General features: G+C 37.6%; 1 protein-coding gene across 1 annotated transcript in view; it reads left to right on the top strand.

Moving 5' to 3' along the window:
* Nucleotides 1-5,586, top strand: part of LOC133538771 (uncharacterized) — a 6,496-nt gene extending 910 nt beyond the window's left edge. The window contains exons 2-3 of the mRNA XM_061880541.1: nucleotides 1,724-1,757; nucleotides 4,649-5,586. Of these exons, the coding sequence (XP_061736525.1) occupies nucleotides 1,724-1,757; nucleotides 4,649-5,031 (417 nt within the window). The 3' untranslated portion in view covers nucleotides 5,032-5,586. The remainder of the gene's footprint in view (nucleotides 1-1,723; nucleotides 1,758-4,648) is intronic.
* Nucleotides 5,587-27,198: the final 21,612 nt, after the last annotated feature.

Consider the following 27,198-nt stretch of genomic DNA (forward strand, 5'->3'; position numbering starts at 1 on the left):
AAATAGTACCTGATAGTCGGAAGGGTGTCTCCACGGGTGTGTCATTTTCCATTCTATTATTTTGTCAACATTATTTGGGACAAGCGGTAGAAAATGAATTATTAAATTCAAACACTGATGACATCTATTAAACAAGACAAAAGGCAAAGAATCAAACAGGGACAGAATTCAATTTGGACTCAATCTTGAGGAGAGACATGGCCCCTGTACTGTCTGTACAGTTTCTGCACCAAGCTCTGACTAAAAGGGTTTACGTCTCCTCTTTTATTTAGATATTCAATGTTTACGCAAAAACACATGTCAAAACAGAAATGGGGTGTATGTAAACAGTCATTGTTTTCGGTCACATTGAAGACAAAAGAAGATGATGCCTCGGGCTTGGGCTCGTTTTTTGATAACTTACACACAATTTTTCTAACAATTAATCTACTTGTTCATTTACTGTTAATATCTGCTTACTTTCTCTTTCAACATGTTCTATCCAAACTTCTGTTAAAATGTAATAATCCCTTATTCTTCTGTTGTTTGGATGCTTTACATTAGTTTTGCAAATTTAGGTATCAATCTGATACTAAGTCGTTACAGGATCATACATTGGTCATATTCAAAGTCCTCATGTGTGCAGGGACATATTTCCTAAATTTATAAACATAACATACATTTTAGGGACGGTATAGTTCGGTTGGTGGAGTGGCCCTGCCAGCAACTTGAGAGTTCCAGGTCCGATCCCCGCTTTCACCATCCTAGTCACTACCGTTGTGTGGGTGGGCAAGACACTTTACCCACCTACTCCCAGTGCTACCCACATTGGTTTAAAAGTAACTTCGATGTTGGGTTTCACTATGTAAAAGCACTTTGAGTCATTAGAGAAAAGTGCTATATGAATATAAAAATGTAAAATATAAACGTTTATATATTAAAAAAACAAAAAAAAGATTTTGTGATGCTAAAAACATATCGATGTAATCATAGTAGTATCGACTAGATACGCTCCTGTATTCATTACATATCATTACAGTAGATGTCAGGTGTAGATCCACCAATGGCGTTTGTTTACATTTTGATGCCGGTGAGCTACGGTGTGTAGTGAAGCATGTTTTGCTATCCCTCGTCCTGCAGGAATGATACTTGTAAGAAACTTACTTTATTTGTCGCCATGGAGGAGAGGATTAGTGATTTAGAAGTAGCTAAAACACTAGCCGACTGCGGATGGACTTTAGCCGCTAGCGAGCTAGCCATGTCTTGATTAACGTGGACCCCGACTTAAACAAGTTGAAAAACTTATTCGGGTGTTACCATTTAGTGGTCAATTGTACGGAATATGTACTGTACTGTGCCATCTACTAATAAAGTATCAATCAATCAATCAAAGTCTTAAAGCGCCTCTTCCTGAGGGCGTTTTTAGTGTTATAACTTCACCTTTATTGTCAGTTTTAAAGGCAAAATGTGTCCGTTCTCTCTTTTCTACACACTGTCTGCTTGTAAACCAGCAGTGACAACGACAGGGTGGGTGGGGGACTGGTGCTTTTTAGAGGCGGTATAGTACCGAATATGATTCATTAGTATCGCGTTACTATACTAATACCGGTATACTGTACAACCCTATCAGGTAAATTTTTGGACTTTGGATTGTTATTTAATTATTTCAACCAGACAATATGTATTTTCCTCTTTTGCACACATTTGACTCAATAATGAAATATATATTCTTTTATTTTGACAGAACCCGAACTTTGCACTCTTGGAAGCAATTTCAAGTAAGTCATTTATTTGTTTGTGAAATGAACACACCGTGTTCGGTTTACATGATATGAAACTGTGCAATTGGGGGCGGCATAGCTCGGTTGTGTTCATTTGGCCGTGCCAGCAACTTGAGGGTTGCAGGTTCGATTCCCGCTTGTGCCATCCTAGTCACTGCTGTTGTGTCCTTGGGCAAGACACTTTACCCACCTGCTCCCAGTGCCACCCACACTGGTTTAAATGTAACTTAGATATTGGGTGTCACTATGTAAAGCGCTTTGAGTCACTTGAGAAAAGCGCTATATAAATATAATTCACTTCACTTCACTTCACTAAATTGCAGTAATACAATAAGAGATATGACTGTAAAAGGTACAATTGAATTACTATACGACTTAGTTGACTGCCTGGAAGAAATCACATGGTTTTACTCCAGTGGTCTCCCAGCCTCATTTTTCTACTTAGAGACACTTTTACAAAGTAAAAATCATGGAGCGCGTCTTAATTTTTTTAACGTGTATTTTCATAGCTTGTTTTTAAAAAAGCGAATACAGTAGAATCAGAATCAGATCAGAATCAGAATAGTTTTTATTGCCATTGTTTGTGAACAGGTTCACAAACTAGGTCTTTAACGAAGTTCATTAACAACATGTTTGTATCCTAAGGCAGTGGTTCTCTAACTACTCTAACCACCTCCGAAAACACTTGGCTCTCTATGTTGCGTAGTAGGCCCAAGTATACATCAAAAACAAGATACAGCCATTGCAGTTATTGGCAATTCATCTTAGGAGAAGGACACTGTGTCGTTAAAAACCTACAGGGGGGGTCATGACCCATGAATCCCAAGTTGAAAGTGTGAAAACGGTCCCTCGCCTTAAAAATCCCGTACGCGGACCCTAGGGAAAATTTGATGGGAAAGGGGGCGCAAAGCTCAGGTAGAAAATGCCACTGGAAACCGTAGTTCCAATCCTGCATGCAGAGCGCTCGGGTGTACAGGGCCTGGGCGGCACAGATGTGGGCTTTGATTGACTGATTTAGAAGTTTTTGGACATCTTAAAGAATTGAATCCATGTAATGCTTTAAAATGGCAGGTGGATGGCACAAAATGCCAAAAGGCTTGTTTCCATTGTGATTAATTAAAAAATTCATCACATTTGATACATTCAATAATAAAAGATATATAACCTGTAACATGTATATAAAAAAATATGATAAAACATTGATTCATTATGTACATATACACAGTATACATGTCAGGTGATTTGAAAAAACAATATATACAATATATATTACCACCTGTTTGATGCTTCAAAGAGTTGCTGGGGATTAATTTTGGTTCTGATCAGGGAGAGTTTTGGCCTAACCATGATTTTATGGCAGTTTTAAAATTGGGAAGTTCAAATTTTAAGGTCTGTTGGAAGTGCATTCCACTGTGTGGTGGCAAAATAGTAGAATGCGTTTTTTTCCCATGAGAGTCTTGAATTTGGGGGTGACGAGGTCTGAGGAACTCTCCCTCTGGTGTAGTACCTGTGAGCATCGCTTATTCTGGTGAAATAGTTGGACAGGTACTTGGGGACAGTTTCTCTGAGTATTTTGAATACCAGGCACATTGCGATTTGGTGTACGCTTTCCTCAACTCTAAGCCATCCCAATTTGGTAAAGTGGGCTTGAGTTAGACAAGTCCTGAGGGGGTTCCGGTTTGGTGGCCGCAGGATTAGGTCTCTGCTTTTTGCAGATGATGTGGTCCTGATGGCTTCACCTGGCCGGGATCTTCAGCTCTCACTGGATCAGTTCGCAGCTGAGTGTGAAGCGACCGAAATGAGAATCAGCACCTCCAAGTCCGAGTCCATGGTTCTCGCCTGGAAATGGGTGGCCTGCCATCTCCGAGTTGGGGAGGAGACCCTGCCCCAAGTGGAGGAGCTCAAGTACCTCAGAGTCTTGTTCACGAGTGAGGGAAGAGTGGATCGTGAGATTGACAGGCGGATCGGTGCGGCGTCTTCAGTAATGCGGACGTTGTACCGATCCGTTGTGATGAAGAAGGAGCTGAGCCGGAAGGCAAAGCGCTCAATTTACCGGTCAATCTACGTTCCCATCCTCACCTATGGTCATGAGCTTTGGGTTATGGGTACAAGCGGCCGAAATGAGTTTCCTCCGCCGTGTGGTGGGGCTCTCCCTTAGAGATAGGGTGAGAAGCTCTGCCATCCGGGAGGAGGTTAAAGTAAAGCCGCTGCTCCTCCACATCGAGAGGAGTTTGATGAGGTGGTTCGGGCATCTGGTCTGGATGCCACCCGAACGCCTCCCTAGGGAGGTGTTTAGGGCTTGCCAACCGGTAGGAGGCCACGGGGAAGACCCAGGACACGTTGGGAAGACAATGTATCCTGGCTGGCCTGGGAACGCCTCGGGATTTCAAAGTGGCTGGGGAGAGGAAAGTCTGATAAGTCGGATAAGTGGAAGAAGATGGATGGATGGATGGATGGGCTTGAGTTTGACAAGTCCTGTATGGGAGGTTGAGCAAGAGTCTCACCATCTTGTTTTGGGAAGTTTGCAGTTTTGTTTTTAGTGGCTTGAGGATACTGGTGAACCATGTAGTGCAGGAGTAGTCTGGGGGTCTTTAGTGTACCCCTGTTGATAAACGTGAAATAAAGTGTGTTCCCCCATTATCCGGTAGGCTAGCCGCAGCCAGTGGACTTCTTTCTCAGCAGTCGAAGAGCCGTTAAAAAAATGGTTTCACACCGACCTCAATAGATGGATTGAAACCGGCATGCTGGAACATCCAATACATGTTAGATACAGTATAGCAAAAACTAAATGGTAGCAAATCCCTTGTTTTTTTCTGTGTATGTAAGGTTCAAATGTCACATTCAGGCACTTCAGGTTCCTAATAACATGTTTTTGTCTCCTCCTGCAGGCAAGTTGGTGAGCTCCACTATGCTGTGGGATTCAGTCAAATACGGCTCAAGGGACTCTGTTGGAAGCAACTTTGAGTTTCGGCCAGCCCAAGGTGTCCTGGTGCCCAAGCTTGAAGGGACTTACTTAATGTACCTGAACCTCAACCTGTCATGCACGTCCAGTTGCAGCCCCGGGCGCCTGACTGTGCTTGTGGGCGACAAGCTGACCTGCGAAGTGGAGCTGGCAAATTCTATGAGGGAGATCAAGCAATGCTGTGTACAGACTCGGATGGAGAGCAACACCCCGCTGTTAGCCAACATGAGAGTGCCAAAAGACGGACTGCAGAACTGGAAGCTGGAACTTATTGGTTCTAACTTCAGCATGCTCCTTTTGGACAAATGATCTCAACAGAATTGGTCCAGTTGATCCCAATTTCAGACCTCAGCAAGAGCATTAGGGCACAGATTTGGAGCTTACCTAAGGTTAATAGCTGCAATCATGTACTTTCTAAGGGGTTATGGGCTTTTACATATTTATATAACATTAGACTACGTATACTGCGATGAGATGACGACTTGTCCAGGGTGTACATTACATTCCGCCCGATTTTAAATGAGATAGGCACCAGCGCCCCCCGCGATCCCAAAGGGAATAAGCGGTAAAAATGGATGGATGGATGGATAGACTACGTATAGTCCAGATTGATTTGTCAAAAATAACTCTATTTTATGTTAACACTACATTAGTGATTATTACAATACACTTCAAGTTTAATTGGAGTTGAAAGTGACTGGTTTTCTTATATATAGATGTATGTATGTATGTATGTATGTATGTGTGTTGACATATAATGTGTTGACATAAAACGAATAACGTGCAATGGAAAAATGTAAGCGTAAGTCCAACGGGCCTGATGATTGTATCCATATTATCATGGAAATAAAAACGTGAACTGGGTTTTTGTGTGCGCGTGTGATTAAATTGGAGAAAGTGACGTCTGGGAAAGTGAAATGTTAGAAAAGTGTGTTGCGAAGGGGAAAGTTCCCTGTTGTTGTCGCCAGTAACAGACTCGTACATAACTTCCTGTTGTGTTTATTTGAAAGTGCGGTTTAGGAAACAAAATGTTGGTTATCAAACGTATTAGCAGAACATTAATGTAGATATGAATTGCACACAAAACAGAAGTCTTACACAAATGTATTTTACACCTTATCCATATAACTATTATGTTGTATCTTATTAGATGAGAGGGTTGTTGGAACCAATTTACTGATGTTGATATTAGGGTTGGCAAAGACATTTGATTAACTTATGCGATTAATGACAATAAAAATCATGTATAAATGCAGATTAATAGCACAATTTATTTTGATGCTCCTTTACTTGATGGTTACCTGAAAGGTGTTGCATGTTTATGGTTTCAAAATGCACACAATTACAACGTGATGCCTCACAATGTCCAGTTTCTTTTTTCAACATGTTTGAAAAGGAGTGGGAAGAAGCCGAGCTTATTTAATCCGACCCTTTTTTTCCATTACATAGCAATTACTAACACTTCAGTTCACTTCCTGTTATCAATTTTGTTCACAATATACTCCATAAATAATATATATATATATATATATATATATATATATATATATAAAATAGTTAGTGAAGTAAGTAGTATTGCACATGGTGAGATAAATAAGAGTATCTGTCAGGTTCAAACATTGATGACATCTATTAAACAGGACAAGAAGCAAGGAAATAAACAGAGACAGGATTCAATTTTGCTCAATTTGATGAGAGACGTGTCGACCTGTAACCTCTTACAGTGTCACCCACGCTCTGGCGAAAGATTGTACGCCACCTCTTTTTATTTGGACTTTCCCTGTTTACATAGCAACAGCTGTTTCTAAAGGAATAGGGGGTATGTAAACAGCCATCTTTTTCAGTCACGTTAACACAAAAGAAAATATTGCCTCGGGCTTGGACTGGTCCTGGATCGAGCTTGGGCAGGATCTTGCATCAAAATAGATAACCCCTTCCGTCTCCTCCCATCGTACACAGTGGATGTGTACGAATGTTTATCATGTATCTTCTTTCTTGTACTTTGTAAACACCTTGACTTTGAACCGTTTCTTAAACTGGATCATGTTATTAAATTTTTGGATTTCTTTGCTTAATCCATTCCATAATTTAATTCCACATACATATATATTAAGTTTTTAAGTGTTGTACATGCATACTAATGTTTTACATTACATTTAGTTTTGTGGATGATTTTAGCTGTTTGCAAATTCACTTTATCGTAAATTTTCAATGCTTTTGATTCAAGAAATAAAGGGTTTGGGTGTTCTCTATATCCAACATCATGTATTATTATAACTGATCAAGTGTACTTGTGAAGTTGTTTCCCCATATTTCTGCACAACAACTCAGATATGGTAACACTAGCGAGCAGTAGAGAGTATGGAGTCATTTATTTTTTTGTCCAATACATATTAAACTTTATTTGTTGATGACATAGTTCTTACCACCTTATGTTGTATATTTCCAGCTTAATTTATCATCAGTCATTACACCAATAAATTGGATTGTATTTACCTCTTTCAATATATAGTCTGTCTTTGTGTATTCGTGTTTGACTTTATCTTCTACTGTGACTTAATAGCATTATTTTAGTTTCCCAAAATTTAAAGACAGTCTGTTTTTCTCAAACCATCTCTTTAATTTACTTATTTCTTCTGTTATTGTTTGTATTACCTTCTGTGTGTTGTCTCCTGAACAGAAAGCTGTTGTATCGTTCGCAAATAACACTTATTTTAAGTCTTTTGTAACTTTACCAATATCATTTACTGTCTATAAAGATTGAACAATTTTGGTCCCAGCATTAATCCCTGTGGTACACCACAGGATATATTTAGCGTTGTCGACGTGTGTTCGCTTAGCTTCACATATTTTGTTTCCTGTTAAGTAGCTTCTAATTCAGTTTAAGACCAACGCTCTGATGCCATACCGTTCTATTTTTTAAAATAAAACATTGTGGTTAATTGTGTCAAATGCTTCAGTTAGATCAATACACACTGCTGCTGTACATGTGTTACTATGCATTGCATTGGTAATTTCTTCTGTAATTTCAAATAAAGCCATCGAAGTTGGTTCTCAGTGAGTATTCTGTTTTTTTAAGAAATTCTCCAATCTGTTATTGAACAGTTTTTCAATGAAAAATTGTGGAAGTAAAGTGTCAAAGTATAAAGTTATTTTTTTAAGGTTAATCTATGATTATCAATTTGCAATTAATCAAAATTAAAAAGTGTGGCTGGTCTGATTTTAAAATGTTTGACAGTTTTAGTTAAGATATGTTTTGTGCTGTCAATTGATTAAAAAAATTGATTAACCACAGAGCTGCTGTGGATGATTCATTCATCTATCTATTTTCGACCGGTTGTCCCTCTCGGGGTTGCGAGGGGTGGCCGGAGCACAATTCGGGCATAAGGCGACGTACACCCTGGACAAGTTGCCACCTCATTGCAGAGCCAACACAGGTAGACAGACAACACTACCATTCGCACACTAGGGTCAATTTAGTGTTGCCAATCAAGCTATCTCCAGGTGCATGTCCATGGAGGTGGGAGGAAGCCGGACTACCGCAAGGGAACCCAAGCAGGATGAATTTGAGGACCAGTCATAGACAATTTAGAGTGAAAAGCAAATTTCATTTTCACTCGCATACAAAACATTGTAACTTGCATTGTTTCCCTGGCTTTGAGACTCTCCCAAAAGAAAGTGGCACAAAACTGGTGCTGTAGTTGTAGGGGATGTCTCAAAACGTCACAAGGAGTCCCAACAAAACCTAAAAACGGAAGAAAATGCATATTTTACGGAAAGAAAAAAAAAATGCTAAAATGTCATAGGGGGGGGGGGGGGGGGACAACAACAACAACAAAAAAAGATTTGCTTCAGCAGCACAATACTGGTGCTGTAGTTGTAGGAGATGTCTGAAAACATCAGACTCCCGAAAAAACCTAAAAAGGGCAGAAAATGCACATTTTGGGATAACTTTTTTTTCGCTAAAATGTCGTAAGGGGGGACCATTACAAAAAATTCCAAAAAACAGACTTGCTTCAGCAGCAAAATATTGTTGCCGTAGTTGTAGGAGATGTCTCAAAACGTCATCAGGAGTCCCAACAAAACCTATAAGTGGAAGAAAATGCATATTTTTGGATATCTTTTTTTTTTTTAGTTTAATGTCGTAAAGGGGGACCCTTACAAAAAATAAAAAAAAATAAAACTCTCTTTAACAGCACAATACTGGTGCTGTAGTTGTAGGAGATGTCTCAAAACATAATCAGGAGTCCCGGAAAAACCTAAAAATGGCAGAAAAGGCATATTTTTGGAAAACTTTTTCTCTCTAAAATGTCGTAAGGGGGCACCCTTACAAAAAATTCCAAAAAACAGACTTGCTTTAGCGGCACAATACTGGTGCCGTTGTTGTAGGAGATGTCTCAAAACGTCATCAGAAGTCCCAATAAAAGCTAAAAATGGAAGAAAATTCATATTTTTGATATATATTTTTTGCTAAAATGTCATAAGTCGGATAAGTGGAAGAAGTCAAAAAAATTTACTTCCTTCAGCAGCATTACACTGGTGCTGTAGTTGTAGGAGATGTCTGAAAACATCATCAGGAGTCCCGAAAAAACTTAAAAATGGCAGAAAATGCATATTTTTGGAAAACTTTTTTTCGCTAAAATGTCGCAAGGGGGGACCCTTACAAAAAAAAAAAAACTTGAATTCCTTCAGCAGCACAATACTGGTGCTGTAGTTGTAGGAGATGTCTGAAAACATCATCTGGAGTCCCGAAAAAACTTAAAAATGGCAGAAAATGCATATTTTTGGAAAACTTTTTTTCGCTAAAATGTCGCAAGGGGGGACCCTTACAAAAAAAAAAAAAAAAAAGAATTCCTTCAGCAGCACAATACTGGTGCTGTAGTTGTAGGAGATGTAGCTGCTGACTGAAGCACTTTGTATAAATGTTATATAATTTCCTAGTTGGTTATAATAAATAAATACAATGTATAAATATTCAGTTCATATTTACATATAATGCATTAAAAATGTATTTTATTTGGTAATTTCATGCAAGTATTTGTTAACTTTATTTTTGTTACAAAACCCATGTAAATTGGAGAGGAACATATTTTGTTTCCGGTTTGGTCACATTGTTGGGGGGACAATTAATATGTGACGGAATAAGGGAAGCAGCATGAGACAGCAAACATTTGATTGAAGAGTTTAATGGAGTCTGGGCTGGACAAGAAACTTTATTCCCTCTGAGTTTGTGAGGCCAATGAGGTATGATTCTTTGTCATAATGCATGTGAAATCTATGTGTTTTCTTTTATTTGATGTCAGACTAATTGTAAGTTCTGTTTTTCTTATTCATTAGTTCTGACGGCATTTGTTCGGCATTTTTTGGCATCATTTGGGAGGAGAAGAAGGCGTGGCTGAAATAAATGTCTGTTTGAGAAAAACGAACAACTTGAGCCTTGATTAAGACCTCGGAGGGAGTAACAGGAGATGTCTGAAAACATCATCAGGAGTCCGAAAAAACTTAAAAATGGCAGAAAGTGCATATTTTTGGAAAACGTTTTTTTCGCTAAAATGTCGTAAGGGGGTAGGTACCCTTTCAAAAAATTCAAAAAAACGGACTTGCTACAGCAGCACAATTCTGGTGCTATAAGTTGTAGGAGACGCCTCAAAACATCATCAGGAGTCCCAACAAAACCTAAATATGAAAGAAAATGCATAGTTTTGGATAACTTTTTTTTTTTGCTAAAACGTCGTAAGGGGGACCCTTACAAAAAGTGAAAAAAAACTGACTTGCTTCAGCAGCACAATACTGGTGCTGTATTTGTAGGAGATGTCTCAAAACATCATTAGGAGTCCCGAAAAAACCCCAAAATATCAGAAATAGAATTTTTCTGAAAAGAAAAAACTTCGCTGAAATGTCGTAAGGGGGGACCCTTACAAAAAAATGTAAAAGACTGACTTGCTTCAGCAGCACAATATGGTGCTGTAGTTGTAGGAGATGTCTCAAAACGTCATCAGGAGTCCCGACAAAACCTAAAAATGGTAGAAAATGCATATTTTTGGAAAACTTATTTTTCGCTAAAATGTCATGAGGGGGGACCCTAACATAAAATAAATAAAAAAACTGACTTGTTTCAGCAGCAAAATACTGTTGCTGTAGTTGTAGAAGATGTCTCAAAACATCACCAGGAGTCCCAACAAAACCTAAATATGAAAGAAAATGCATATTTTTGGAAAACTTTTTCTCTCTAAAATGTCGCAAGGGGGGACCCTTACAAAAAATTCAAAAACACGGACTTGCTTTAGCAGCACAATACTGGTGCTGTAGTTATAGGAGATGTCTCAAAACATAATAAGGAGTCCCGAAAAAAACTAAAAATGGCAGAAAATGCATATTTTTGGAAAACTTTTTCTCTCTAAAATGTCGTAAGGAGGAACCCTTACAAAAAATTCCAAAAAACGTACTTGCTTTAGCAGCACAATACTGGTGCTGTTGTTGTAGGAGATGTCTCAAAATGTCATCAGAAGTCCCAACAAAACCTAAAAATTGAAGAAAATGCATATTTTTGGATAACTTTTTTTTTGCTAAAATGTTGTAAGGAGGGACCCTAACAAAAAATTTTAAAAAATGACTCCCTTCAGCAGCACATCAGTTGTAGGAGATGTCTCAAAACGTCATCAAGAGTCCCGAAAAAAAAAAAAAATTCCAGAAAATGTATATTTTTGGAAAAAAAAATTTTTCGTTAAAATGTCGTAAGTAATTTCAAAAAATATAAAAAACGGACTTGCTACAGCAGCACAATTCTGGTGCTGTAAATTGTAGGAGATGCCTCAAAACGTAATCAGGAGTCCCAACAAAACTTAAATATGAAAGAAAATGCATATTTTTGGATAACTTTTTTTTTGCTAAAACGTCGTAAGGGGGGACCCTTACAAAAAATGCAAAAAAACGGGACTTGCCTCAGGAGCACAATACTGGTGCTGTAGCTGTAGGAGATGTCTCAAAACATCATTAGGAGTCCCGACAAAACCCAAAAATATCAGAAATATAATTTTTTTGAAAAGAAAATACTTCACTAAAATGTCGTAAGGGGGGACCCTTACAAAAAAATAAAAAAAAACAGACTTGCTTCAGCAGCACAATATGGTGCTGTAGTTGTAGGATTTGTCTCAAAACGTCATCAGGAGTCCCGACAAAACCTAAATATGGCAGGAAATGCACCTTTTTTTTAAACTTTTTTTTCGCTAAAATGTCATAAGGGAGGTCCCTTACATAAATTTAAACAAAAAACTGATTTGTTTCAGCAGCACAATACTGTTGCTGTAGTTGTAGGAGATGTCTAAAAACATCTTCAGGAGTCCCAACAAAACCTAAATATGAAAGAAAATGCTAATTTTTGGATAACTTTTTTTTTTGCTGAAATGTCAAAAGGGGGGACCCTTACAAAAAATTCCAAAAAACGGACTTGATCTAGCGGCACAATACTGGTGCTGTTGTTGTAGGAAATGTCTCAAAACGTCATCAGAAGTCCCAACAAAACCTAAAAATGGAAGAAATTTTTTTTTCTGCTAAAATGTCGAAGGGGGGACCCTTCAAAAAAATAAAAAAAATTGACTTCCTTCAGCAGCACAATACTGGTGCTGTAGTTGTAGATGTCTGAAAACATCATCAGGAGTCCAGAAAAAACATAAAAATGGCAGAAAATGCATATTTTTGGAAAACTTTTTTTTTGCTAAAATGTCATAAGGGGGGCCCTTACAAAAATTAAAAAAAACGGACTTGCTAAAGCAGCACAATTCAGGTGCTGTAAGTTGTGGGAGACACCTCAAAACGTCATCAAGAGTCCCAACAAAACCTAAACATGAAAGAAAATGCATATTTTTGGATAACCTTTTTTTTGTTGCTAAAATATCGTAAGGGGGGGACCCTTACATAAAATAAATAAAAAAACTCACTTGTTTCAGCAGCACAATACTGTTGCTGTAGTTGTAGGAGATGTCTCAAAACATCATCAGGAGTCCCAACAAAACCTAAATATGAAAGAAAATGCATATTTTTGGATAACTTTTTTTGTTGCTAAAATGTCGTAAGGGGGACCCTTACAAAAAATTCAATAAAATTGACTTGCTTCAGCAGCACAATACTGGTGCTGTAGTTATAGGAGATGTCTCAAAACATAATAAGGAGTCCCGAAAAAAAGTAAAAATGGCAGGAAATGCATATTTTTGGAAAACTTTTTCTCTCTAAAATGTCGTAAGGGGGCACCCTTACAAAAAATTAAAAAAAATTGACTTCCTTCAGCAGCACAATACTGGTGCTGTTGTTGTAGGAGATGTCTCAAAACATAATCAGGATTCCCAGAAAACCTAAAAATGGAAGAAAATGTATATTTTTGGATAACTTTTTTTTGCTAAAATGTCGTAAGGGGGGACCCTAACAAAAAATTAAAAAAATTTGACTTCCTTCAGCATCACAATACTGGTGCTGTAGTTGTAGGAGATGTCTCAAAACATCATCAGGAGTCTAGAAAAAACTTAAAAATGGCAGAAAATGCATATTTTTGGAAAACCTTTTCTCTCTTAAATGTCGTAAGGGGGAACCCTTACAAAAAAATTAAAAAAACAGACTTGCTTCAGCAGCACAATACTGGTGCTGTTTTTGTAGGATATGTCTCAAAACGTCATCAGAAGTCCCGACAAAACCTAAAAATGGAAGAAAATGCATACTTTTGGATAACTTTTTTTTGCTAAAATGTCGTAAGGGGGGACCCTAACAAAAAATTTAAAAAAATTGACTTCCTTCAGCAGCACAATACTGGTGCTGTAGTTGTAGGAGATGTCTCAAAACATCATCAGGAGTCCTGAAAAAACTTACAAATGGCAGAAAATGCATATTTTTGGAAAACTTTTCTTTGCTAAAATGTCGTACGTAATTAAAAAAAATAAAACAAAACGGACCTGCTACAGCAGCACAATTCTGCTGCTGTAAGTTGTAGGAGATGCCATAAAACGTCATCAGGAGTCCCAACAAAACCTAAATATGAAGGAATGCTTATTTTTGGATAACTTTTTTTTTTCTAAAATATCGTAAGGGGGGACCCTTGCAAAAAATAAAAAAAAACGGACTTGCCTCAGCAGCACAATACAGGTGCTGTAGTTGTAGGAGATGTCTCAAAACATCATTAGGGAGTCTCGACAAAACCCAAAAATATCAAAAAAATATTTTTTTTTTTAAAGAAAAAACTTCGCTAAAATGTCGTAAGGGGGGACCCTTACAAAAAAATAAAAAAAAAACAGACTTGCTTCAGCAGCACAATATGGTGCTGTAGTTGGATTAGTCTCAAAACGTCACCAGAAGTCCCGAAAAAACCCAAATATGGCAGAAAATGCACCTTTTTGGAAAACTTTTTTCAGTTAAAATGTCATAAGGGGGGGACCCTTACATAAAATTAAACAAAAAATGTATTTGTTTCAGCAGCACAATACTGTTGCTGTAGTTGTAGGAGATGTCTCAAACTATCTTCAGGAGTCCCAACAAAACCTAAATATAAAAGAAAATGCATATTTTTGGATAACTTGTTTTTGCTAAAACGTCGTAAGGGGGGACCCTTACAAAAGATTCAAAATAACGGACTTGCTTCACCAGCACAATACTGGTGCTGTAGTTGTAGGAGATGTCTAAAAACGTCATCAGGAGTACCAACAAAACCTAAATTTGAAAGAAAATGCACCTTTTTGGAAAACTTTTTTCAGTTAAAATGTCATAAGGGGGGGACCCTTACATAAAATTAAACAAAAAATGTATTTGTTTCAGCAGCACAATACTGCTGCTGTAGTTGTAGGAGATGTCTCAAACTATCTTCAGGAGTCCCATCCATCCATCCATCCATTTTCTACCGCTTATTCCCTTTCGGGGTCGCGGGGGGCGCTGGCGCCTATCTCAGCTACAATCGGGCGGAAGGCGGGGTACACCCTGGACAAGTCGCCACCTCATCGCAGGGCCGAGTCCCAACAAAACCTAAATATAAAAGAAAATGCATATTTTTGGCTAACTTTTTTTTTGCTAAAACGTCGTAAGGGGGGACCCTTACAAAAGATTCAAAATAACGGACTTGCTTCACCAGCACATTACTGGTGCTGTAGTTGTAGGAGATGTCTAAAAACGTCATCAGGAGTACCATCCATCCATCCATTTTCTACCGCTTATTCCCTTTCGGGGTCGCGGGGGGCGCTGGCGCCTATCTCAGCTACAATCGGGCGGAAGGCGGGGTACACCCTGGACAAGTCGCCACCTCATCGCAGGGCCGAGTCCCAACAAAACCTAAATATAAAAGAAAATGCATATTTTTGCTAAAACGTCGTAAGGGGGGACCCTTACAAAAGATTCAAAATAACGGACTTGCTTCACCAGCACATTACTGGTGCTGTAGTTGTAGGAGATGTCTAAAAACGTCATCAGGAGTACCAACAAAACCTAAATATGAAAGAAAATGCATATTTTTGGATAACTTTTTTTTCTCTCTAAAATGTTGTAAGTGGGGACCCTGACAAAAAATTCCAAAAAACGGACTTGCTTTAGCGGCACAATACCGGTGCTGTTGTTGTAGGAGATTTGTCTCAAAACATCATTAGGAGTCCCGACAAAACCCAAAAATATCAGAAATATAATTTTTTTGAAAAGAAAAAACTTCGCTAAAATGTCGTAAGGGGGGACCCTTACAAAAAATAAAAAAAACAGACTTGCTTCAGTAGCGCAATATGGTGCTGTAGTTGTAGGAGATGTCTGAAAACATCATCAGGAGTCCCGAAAAAACTTATGTCATCAGAAGTCCCATCAAAACCTAAAAATGGAAGAAAAAAAAAAATTGACTTCCTTCAGCAGCACAATACTGGTGCTGTAGTTGTAGGAGATGTCTGAAAACATCATCAGGAGTCCCGAAAAAACTTAAAAATGGCAGAAAATGCATATTTTTGGAAAACTTTTTTTCGCTAAAATGTTGTAAGGGGATACCCTTTCAAAAAATAAAAAAAAACGGACTTGATACACCAGCACAATTCTGGTGCTGTAAGTTTTAGGAGACGCCTCAAAACATCATCAGGAGTCCCAACAAAACCTAAATATGAAAGAAAATGCATATTTTTGGATGACTTTTTTTCTTTTTGCTAAAACGTCGTAAGGGGGGGGACCCTTACAAAAAATTAAAAAAAACGGACTTGCTTCAGCAGCACGATACTGGTGCTGTAGTTGTAGGAGATTTGTCTCAAAACATCATTAGGAGTCCCGACAAAACCCAAAAATATCAGAAATATAATTTTTTTGAAAAGAAAAAACTTCGCTAAAATGTCGTAAGGGGGGACCCTTACAAAAAATAAAAAAAACAGACTTGCTTCAGTAGCGCAATATGGTGCTGTAGTTGTAGGATTTGTCTCAAAACATCACCAGGAGTCCCGACAAAACTTAAAAATGGCAGAAAATGCATATTTTCGTAAAAAAATGTTTTCGCTTACATAAAATACATTTAAAAAATGACTTGTTTCAGCAGAACAATACTGTTGCTGTAGTTGTAGGAGATGTCTCAAAACATAATAAGGAGTCTAGAAAAAACTTAAAAATGGCAGAAAATGCATATTTTTGGAAAACTTTTTCTCTCTTAAATGTCGTAAGGGGGGACCCTTACAAAAAAGTTAAAAAAACAGACTTGCTACAGCAGCACAATTCTGGTGCTGTAAGTTGTAGGAGATGCCTCAAAAGGTCATCAGGAGTCCCAACAAAACCTAAATATGAAAGAAAATGCATATTTTTGGATTACTTTTTTTTTTTGCTAAAACGTCGTAAGGGGGGACCCTAACAAAAAATTCCCAAAAAATTGACTTCCTTCAGCAGCACAATACTGGTGCTGTACTTGTAGGAGATGTCTTAAAACATCATCTGGAGTCCCGAAAAAACTTAAAAATGGAAAAAAATGCATATTTTGTGAAAAAAAAATTTCGCTAAAATGTCGTGAGTAATTTCAAAAAATTAAAAAAACGGACTTGCTACAGCAGCACAATTCTGGTGCTTTAAGTTGTAGGAGATGCCTCAAAACGTCAGCAGTAGTCCCAACAAAACCTAAATATGAAAGAAAATGCATATTTTTGGATAACTAAAATGTCGTAAGGGGGGACCCTTACAAAAAATAAAAAAAAATGGACTCTCTTTAGCAGCACAATACTGGCGCTGTAGTTATAGGAGATATCTCAAAACATAATAAGGAGTCCCGAAAAAACCTAAAAATGGCAGAAAATGCTTATTTTTGGATAACTTTTTCTCTCTAAAATGTCGTAAGGGGGGACTCTTACAAAAAATTCTAAAAAACGGACTTGCTTTAGCAGCACAATACTGGTGCTGTTGTTGTAGGAGATGTCTCAAAACGTCATCAGGAGTCCCAACAAAACCTAAAAATGGAAGAAAATGCATATTTTTGGATAACTTTTTTTTGCTAAAATGTCGTAAGGGGGGACCCTAACAAAAAATTCAAAAAAATTGACTTCCTTCAGCAGCACCATACTGGTGCTGTAGTTGTAGGAGATGTCTCTAAACATCATTAGGAGTCCCGACAAAACCCCAAAATATCAGAAATGGAATTTTTTTGAAAAGAAAAAACGTCGCTAAAATGTCGTAAGGGGGGACCCTTACAAAAAAATAAAAAAAACAGACTTGCTTAGGCAGCACAATATGGTGCTGTAGTTGTAGGATTTGTCGGAAAACATCATCAAGAGTCCCGACAAAACCTAAATATGGCAGAAAATGCCCCTTTTTGGAAAACTTTTTTTTTGCTAAAATGTCGTAAGGGGGGGGGACCCTTACATAAAATTAAACAAAAAACTGATTTGCTTCAGCAGCACAATACGTTTGCTGTAGTTGTAGGAGATGTCTTAAAACATCTTCAGGAGTCCCAACAAAACCTAAATATGAAAGAAAATGCATATTTTTTGATAACCTTTTTTTTTGCAAAAATGTCGTAAGGGAGGACCCTTACAAAAAATTCAAAAAAACCGACTTGCTTTAGCAGCACAATACTGGTGTTATAATTGTAGGAGATGTCTCAAAACGTCATTAGGAGTCCCGACAAAACCCAAAAATATCAGAAATATAATTTTTTTGAAAAGAGAAACTTCGCTAAAATGTTGTAAGGGGGACCCTTACGAAAAAATAAAAAAACCAGACTTGCTTCAGCAGCACAATATGGTGCTGTAGTTGTAGGATTTGTCTCAAAACGTCATCAGGAGTCCCGACAAAACCTAAAAATGGCAGAAAATGCATATTTTTGGAAAACTTTTTTTTCGCTAAAATGTCGTAAGGGGGGGACCCTTACATAAAATAAATAAAAAAACTGACTTTTTTCAGCAGCACAATACTGCTGCTGTAGTTGTAGGAGATGTCTCAAAACATCATCAGGAGTCCCAACAAAACCTAAATATGAAAGAAAATGCATATTTTTGGATTACTTTTTTTTTTTGCTAAAATGTCGTAAGGGGGACCCTTACAAAAAATCAAAAAAATGGACTCTCTGTAGCAGCACAATACTGGTGCTGTAGTTATAGGAGATGTCTCAAAACATAATAAGGAGTCCCGAAAAAACCTAAAAATGGTGGAAAATGCATATTTTTGGAAAACTTTTTCTCTCTAAAATGTCGTAAGGGGGGACCCTTACAAAAAATTCCACAAAATGAACTTGCTTTAGCAGCACAATACTGGTGCTGTTGTTGTAGGAGATGTCTCAAAACGTCATCAGGAGTCCCAACAAAACCTAAAAATGGAAGAAAATGCATATTTTTGGATAACTTTTTTTTTTGCTAAAATGTCGTAAGGGCGGACCCTTAAAAAAAAACCCAAAAAATTGACTTCCTTCAGCAGCACAATACCGGTGCTGTAGTTGTAGGAGATGTCTCTAAACATCATTAGGAGTCCCGACAAAACGGAAAAATATCAGAAATAGAATTTTTTTGAAAAGAAAAAACTTCGCTAAAATGTCGTAAGGGGGGGCCCTTAAAAAAAATAAAAAAAACAGACTTGCTTTAGCAGCACAATATGGTGCTGTAGTTGTAGGATTTGTCGGAAAATGTCATCAAGAGTCCCGACAAAACCTAAATATGGCAGAAAATGCCCCTTTTTGGAAAACTTTTTTTTTGCTAAATTGTCGTAAGGGGGGTGTCCCTTACATAAAATTAAACAAAAAACTGATTTGCTTCAGCAGCACAATACTGTTGCTGTAGTTGTAGGAGATGTCTTAAAACATCTTCAGAAGTCCCAACAAAACCTAAATATGAAAGAAAATGCATATTTTTGGATAACCTTTATTTTGCAAAAATGTCGTAAGGGGGGACCCTTACAAAAAATAAAAAAAAACGGACATGCTTCAGCAGCACAATACTGGTGCTATAATTGTCGGAGATGTCTCAAAACGTCATTAGGAGTCCCAACAAAACCCAAAAATATCAGAAATATAATTTTTTTGAAAAGAGAAACTTTGCTAAAATGTTGTAAGGGGGACCCTTACAAAAAATAAAAAAAACAGACTTGCTTCAGCAGCACACTATGTTGCTCCAGTTGTAGGATTTGTCTGAAAACGTCATCAGGAGTCCCGACAAAACCTACAAATGGCAGAAAATGCATATTTTTGGAAAACTTTTTTTTCCGCTAAAATGTCGTAAGGTGGGGACCTTAACATAACATTTTAAAAAAAGGACTTGTTTCAGCAGCACAATACTGGTGCTGTAGTTGTAGGAGATGTCTCAAAACGTCATCAGGAGTACCTACACAACTTAAAAATGGCAGAAAATGCATATTTTTGGATAACTTTTTTTCGCTAAAATGCCCTTACAAAAAATAAAATAAAAAAACGACTTGGTTCAACAGCACAATTCTGGTGCTGTAGTTGTAGGATATATCTCAAAATGTCAATAGGAGTCCCGACAAAACTCAAAAATATCAAACATCGCATTTTTTGGGGAAAAATACTGTTTGCAAAAAAATGTCGAAATTAAAAAAACAGACTTGCCTCAGAAGCACAATACTGTTGCTGTAGTTGTAGGAGATGTCTCAAAACGTCATCAGGAGTCCCAACAAAACCTAAAAATGGGCGAAAATGCATATTTTTGGATAACTTTTTTTTTGCTAAAATGTCGTAAGGGGGACGGTGTGGCGCAGTGTGAATGGGTAAATGTGGAAGTAGTGTCAAAGCGCTTTGAGTACCTTGAAGGTAGAAAAGCGCTATACAAGTACAACCCATTTACCTTTACAAAAGATACAAAAAAAAAAATTTACTTCCTTCAGCAGCACAATACTGGTGCTGTATTTATAGGAGATATCTCAAAATATCATCAGGAGTCCCGAAAAAACTTAAAAATGGCAGAAAATGCATATTTTTTTTAACTTTTTTTTCGCTAAAATGTCGTAAGGGGGAAGGAACCCTTACAAAAAATTTAAAAAAACACACTTGCTTCAGCAGCACAATTCTGGTGCTGTAGTTGTAGGAGATGTCTCAAAACATCATTAGGAGTCCCGACAAAACCCAAATATGTCAGAAATATATATTTTTTTTAAAAGAAAAAACTTCGCTAAAATGTCATAAGGGGGGACCCTTGCAAAAAATAAAAAAAAAACGGACTTGTTTCAGCAGCACAATACTAGTGCTGTAGTTTTAGGAGATGTTTCAAAACGTCATCAGGACTCCCGCCAAACCGTAAAAATTGCAGAAAATGAAAATTTTTGGAAAACTTTTTTTCACTAAAATGTCCTGTAGTTGTAGAAGATATTTCAAAACGTCATTAGGAGTCCCAAAAAACCCCAAAAATATCAGAAATAACAATTTTTGGGAACAAAAATGTTCACTAAATGTCGTAAGGGGGTACCCTTGCCAAAAAAAACAAAAAAAACGACTTGCTTCAGCAGCACAATACTGGTGCTGTAGTTGTAGGAGATATCTCAAAACGTCATCAGGACTCCCAACAAACCGTAAAAATAGCAGAATATGCAAATTTTTGGAAAACTTTTTTTCGCTAAAATGTCCTATGGGGGGACCCCTACACAAAAATAAAAAAAAATAAAAAACAGACTTGCTTCTACAGCACAATATTAGTGCTGTAGTTTTAGGAGATGTCTCAAAACGTCATCACGAGTCCTGATAAAACCCAAAAATGGCAGAAAATGCATATTTTACAGAAAACATTTTTCGCTAAAATGTTGTAAGAGGGGACCCTTACACAAAACTAAAAAAAAATGGACATGCTTCAGCAGCACAATACTGGTGGTGTAGTTGTAGGATTTGTCTCAAAACGTCCTCAGGAGTCCCGGCAAAACCCAAAAATGGCAGAAAATGCATATTTTTGAAAAACTTTTTTCGCTAAAATGTCGTAAGGGTGGACCCTTACAAAAAATTAAAAAAAACGGACTTGCTTCAGCAGCACAATACCGGTGCTGTAGTTGTAGGAGATATTTCAAAACGTCATGAGGAGTCCCAAAAAAAACCCCCAAAATATCAGAAATTGCAATTTTGGGGGAAATTTTTTTTCACAAAAATGTCGTAAGGGGGGCCCCTTGCAAAAAAATAATTAAAAAAAAACAGACTTGCTTCAGCAGCACAATACTGGTGCTGTAGTTGTAGGACATGTCTCAAAATGTCATCAGGAGTCCCAACAAAACCTAAAAATGGCAGAAAATGCATATTATTGGATGACTTTTCTTCGTCAAAATGTCGTAAGGGGGGACTCTTACAAAAAGAAAAACAAGAACTTGCTTCAGCAGCACAATACTGGTGCTGTAGTTGTAGGAGATATCTCAAAACGTCATCAGGAGTCCCAACAAACCGTAAAAATTGCAGAAAATGCAAATGTTTGGAAAACTTTTTTTTACTAAAATGTCCTATGGGGGGACCCCTACACAAAAATAAGAATAAAAAACAGACTTGCTTCTACAGCACAATACTAGTGCTGTAGTTTTAGGAGATGTCTCAAATCGTCATCAGGAGTCTGATAAAAACCCCAAAAAATCAGAAAATGGATATTTTATGGGAAAAATTTTTCGCTAAAATGTCGTAAGGTGGGACCCTTACAAAAAATTAAAAAAAAACCCAACTTGCTTCGGCAGCACAATCTTATTTTGAAATGGTTGTGCTGAAAATAAAGTTCTGTTGTACAAACCCCATTTCCATATGAGTTGGGAAATTGTGTTAGATGTAAATATAAACGGAATACAATGATTTGCAAATCATTTTCAACCCATATTCAGTTGAATATGCTACAAAGACAACATATTTGATGTTCAAAGTGATAAACCTTTTTTTTTTTTTGCAAATAATCATTAACTTTAGAATTTGATGCCAGCAACACGTGACAAAGAAGTTGGGAAAGGTGGTACTAAATACTGATACATTTGAGAAACGCTCATTAAACACTTATTTGGAACATCCCACAGGTGTGCAGGCTAATTGGGAACAGGTGGATGCCATGATTGAGTATAAAAACAGCTTCCCAAAAAGTGCCCAGTCTTTCACAAGAAAGGATGGGGCGAGGTACACCCCTTTGTTCACAACTGCGTGAGCAAATAGTCAAACAGTTTAAGAACAACGTTTCTCAAAGTGCAATTGCAAGACATTTAGGGATTCCAACATCTACGCTCCATAATATTATCAAAAGGTTCAGAGAATCTGGAGAAATCACTCCACGTAAGCGGCATGGCCGGAAACCAACATTGAATGACTGTGACCTTCGACTCATCAGACGGCACTGTATCAAAAACCGACATCAATCTCTAAAGGATATCACCACATGGGCTCAGGAACACTTCAGAAAACCACCGTCACAAAATGCAGTTTGTCGCTACATCTGTAAGTGCTAGTTAAAGCTCTACTATTCAAAGCGAAAGCCATTTATCAACAACATCCAGAAACGCCGCTGGCTTCTCTGGGCCCGAGATCATCTAAGATGGACAGATGCAAAGTGGAAAAGTGTTCTGTGGTCTGACGAGTCCACATTTCAAATTGTTTTTGGAAATATTCAACATCGTGTCATCCGGACCAAAGGGGAAGCGACCCATCCAGACTGTTATTGACGCAAAATTCAAAAGCCAGCATCTGTGATGGTATGGGGGTGCATTAGTGCCCAAGGCCTGGGTAACTTACACATCTGTGAAGGCACCATTAATGCTGAAAGGTACATACTGGTTTTGGAACAACGTCTTTTTCATGGACGCCCCTGCGTATTTCAGCAAGACAATGCCAAGCCACATTCAGCACGTGTTACAACAGCGTGGCTACGTAAAAAATGAGTGCGGGTACTTTCCTGGGAGACATCCCATCGAAAATGTGTGACGCATTATGAAGCGTAAAATATGACAGCGGAGAACCCGGACTGTTGAACGACTGAAGCTCTACATAAAACAAGAATGGGAAAGAATTCCATTTTCAAAGCTTCAACAATTAGTTTCCTAAGTTCCCAAACGTTTATTGAGTGTTGTTAAAAGAAAAGGTGATGTAACACAGTAGTGAACATGCCCTTTCCCAACTGCTTTGGCACGTGTTGCAGCCATGAAATTCTAAGTTAATTATTATTTGCAAAAAAAACACAAATTTTCTGAGTTTGAACATCAAATATCTTGTCTTTGTAGTGCATTCAATTGAATATGGGTTGAAAAGGATTTGCAAATCATTGTATTCTGTTTATATTTACATCAAACACAATTTCCCAACTCATATGGAAACGGGGTTTGTACTTGTGCAAGGACAATAAAGACCTACCTACCAGTCATGGGGAGAACATGCTAAATCCACACAGAAAGACCCCAAACTCAGGACATTGTTTTTGTGAGGCACCAGCACTAACCCCTGTTTCACCGTACTGCCCTGCTGTGGATTATATTACATTAATCACGATGATTATACATCGATATCAGTGTTGGTAAATTACACTTTTTTTTGTCTTAAAGTCACTCACCCAACAAGGTAATTAGGGACATTACTGTTATGACCAATGAAGAGACATCAAACAGCAATTGGATGAAAACTGCATGTTCTGTTTCTGGTTGTGGCCAAAACTAAAGCTAGACAGGTGCTGCATAAAATCATATTGTTTATTGGAAATGAGGAAACCACTGACCACAATAGCGGCAACTTTCCTTTACCAAGGTGCGTGCATGAGTTTATTCGATGTTTGCAACCGGAAATAACCCAATTATTTCTAGTGTATCTCACTTTGGTCTGTAAACTTTCCACATTGTTGGCATTTCAGCCCTTGCATGCCGCTTCTGTTGAAACAAATGTGCTTTGTAATACTTTTTTCGAGTTTAAAGTTGACATGTCGTTTTTTAATTTAAAACGGTTGCACAAAAACATACCATTTACATGCTCAGACTTATAAACGTTTTTTTTTCTGCTTACTTGCTGCATGATTGGGTTTTATCTTTTGTCTTGTGTAAGTAAAACAAAGCCACACATATTCTTGCCATTTTGCAGTGCTACCTTGGTTTTCATCACTAATCCGTTCCTAAAGGTCCAATGAAAACTGAATCGTACAAAAATCGAATCATTATAATGAAATTAAATATAATATGTTTTGGTCACCCACATAAGTTAAATCTCACCACATTTTATAGAGAGTAATTATAATTTTACATGATGGAAAATAATGTGAAATGAAACAATGGCACCTCAACTCACAAGCTCAATTGGTTCTGTGACCAAACTCTTGACTCAAAACACTTGTATCTCAAATCAACGTTGCCCATTGAAATAATTGAAGTTGTTCTGCCCCCTCACTATTCTGCCCCATTTTTAAACAGGAAAAAACTACATTTAATATCAGAAATATTGTATAAAAACAATACAGTAGAGTGTGCTACTAACAACTACTGTTGTTTTGTAAATCAACGTAATGATAATGTACAACAAGGGTGTCAACCTAATTTTAGATGGGGGGCCACATGGAGAAAAATCTACTCCCAAGTGGGCCGGACTGGTAAAATCATGACAAGATAACTTAAAAATAAAGACAACTTCAGATTATTTTTTTTGTTTGAAAATAGAACAAGTACATTTTGAAAATGTACAAATCACAATGTTGTTGGGCTTTTTGTACACTTACATTAATTGATTGAGTGATACTTTTATTAGTAGATTGCACAGTTCAGTACATATTCCGTACAACTGACCACTAAATGGTAACACCCGAATACGTTTTTCAACTTGTTTAAGTCGGGGTCCACGTTAATCAATTCATGGTAATTAATCGTGGTGATTAATAGTATTCTATCTTTGTTTGTCGTTATTTATTCTTTCTGAATAAGTCATGTGATAATGTTCATCAGTCAACTCATTGGTGTTAATTTTCAAGCTATCAAGGTAAAAAAATATCAAAATCAAAACATAAGATGTTATTTATTGAGTTTGCTCATTTTCCTTGACTGGTGCGCTAACATTTTATTTTATTTTATTTGATTTTTTTACATATGTAGCATTATCTACAAAGATAGAAAGAATTGCTATTGCGACATCGAGTGGACACATTTGGAACAGCAGTTTCTTAAATTTAAAAAATTTCGGCTCATTTTTATACTTAGCAAACTCATCCCGCGGGGAGGATTAAAACCTGTTTGCGGGCCGTACATTTGACAACCTGATGTACAACCTTTCACCGAGGAGAGCCGACGTCTACGTTATCCCCTTCCAGCTGCTTTTCCGTCAAACACATTATCAGCAGCTTTTCCATATATTTTTATTAAGATCCAAATACCATGCTCCAAAAAGCATGTGCAAACTATAAAATTGTGTGTACCATTAGTGGGAGTGTTGCCTGTGATCTACCAAGACTGCGAGTAACAGATGGCCTTATTTAAATGAGGCTTTTGCTGAAAATACTGTACATTTAATAATTCTATTTTGCCAGGCAAAATACGTTGACAAACACAGGACAGCGCTGACTTTTTCATGGCCATTTCTGTGACTCTCGCTCGTAGACAAATTAAATAAAGACGCAAAACAGCAGCTCTAGAACAATTTCAGTCTGGATAGATCACACTGTGTGCTAAATAATTACATTTATATTTTTTCTTCCTAGTGTTGTCGGCTTTCGGGTCTGTGGGACCCGTTTAAATGTTTTATTTAAAGAAAAATTATACAATTAATTAATTTTTCAAACTGAGACTCACTGACTTTGGCTCATTTTCTGTGTATCTTCTAAACGTTATTATTTAATCATGCTGAATATTACAATATTATATATTGTATTACAAAAGTATGTCAGTAAAGATAACATTAGTTTGTACATGAAAAAATCTAATAATCGAGTGCACAGGCAATTATGTAATAATAATAACATTTATATCAATTGTGTCAAATGACAGTTTTTTTTTTTAAATCGGATCAAATTGAATTTTGATTAATCACAGGTTATTGCCCATATGCATAATTAAAAATAATAATAATAATGGATTAGATTTATATCGCGCTTTTCTATTGTTAGATACTCAAAGCGCTCACAGAGAAGTGGAAACCCATCATTCATTCACACCAGGTGGTGGTAAGCTACATCTGTAGCCACAGCTGCCCTGGGGTAGACTGACGGAAGTGTGGCTGCCAGTTTACGCCTACGGCCCCTCCGACCACCACCAATCATTCATTCATCATTCATTCACCAGTTTGAGCGGCACCGGGGGCAAAGGTGAAGTGTCCTGCCCGGCAGCGATTTGGATGTCAATAGGTGGAAAGCGAACCTGCAACCCTCAGGTTTCTGGCACAGCCGCTCTACCCACTACGCCATGCCGCCCCTAAATTTTAATTAATCAAAAAAAACAAAAATTGGCCCTCTGAAGGCAGCCTTTACATATTTAATGACCACACACCATACACCACACCTACACACTTCTATTACATATAAGATGTCCGGGTCCGCTGGACTCGGGGCTAATAGAAGTGTGGAAATTGATGTTCTGTTTAACACACACACACACACACACACACACACACACACGCACACACACACACACACACACACACACACACACACACACACCACACACACACAGGATGAGGACAGAGTGTAGGCACACAGAACATCAGGGGATCAAATGTGCGAGAAAATGAGAGCAGACAGTGTTGCCAAACAAAGTTGCAACCTTGTGTGGGAACCGCAGGTGCAGAAACCTAAAAGAAGAATCCTTATGGAATGCAGAAACTGGCAGAAAAATGTCCATGCAACGTACATATTGTTGTTACTCAGACAGTTAATGTGGGTCTGATGGACCCGTTGCATTTTGTGGCTTTTAATGCCTCACAATCAAACACTTTTATGTTAAAATACTGAACAGATGTTTATTTGGACAAGGTAAACGCCTGTTGACGCTGGCTGATTAACAACAATATGAGCATTAAACAAGGGTTAAGGCAAAAATAGATAGCACTCCTTCTTTTGCTGACTTAGGACACTAAATGCGTCCTGCACCAGTTTAAGATCAGCTTTGTCA

Source organism: Nerophis ophidion, linkage group LG20, assembly GCF_033978795.1.
Source record: "Nerophis ophidion isolate RoL-2023_Sa linkage group LG20, RoL_Noph_v1.0, whole genome shotgun sequence".
NCBI lineage: Eukaryota > Metazoa > Chordata > Actinopteri > Syngnathiformes > Syngnathidae > Nerophis > Nerophis ophidion.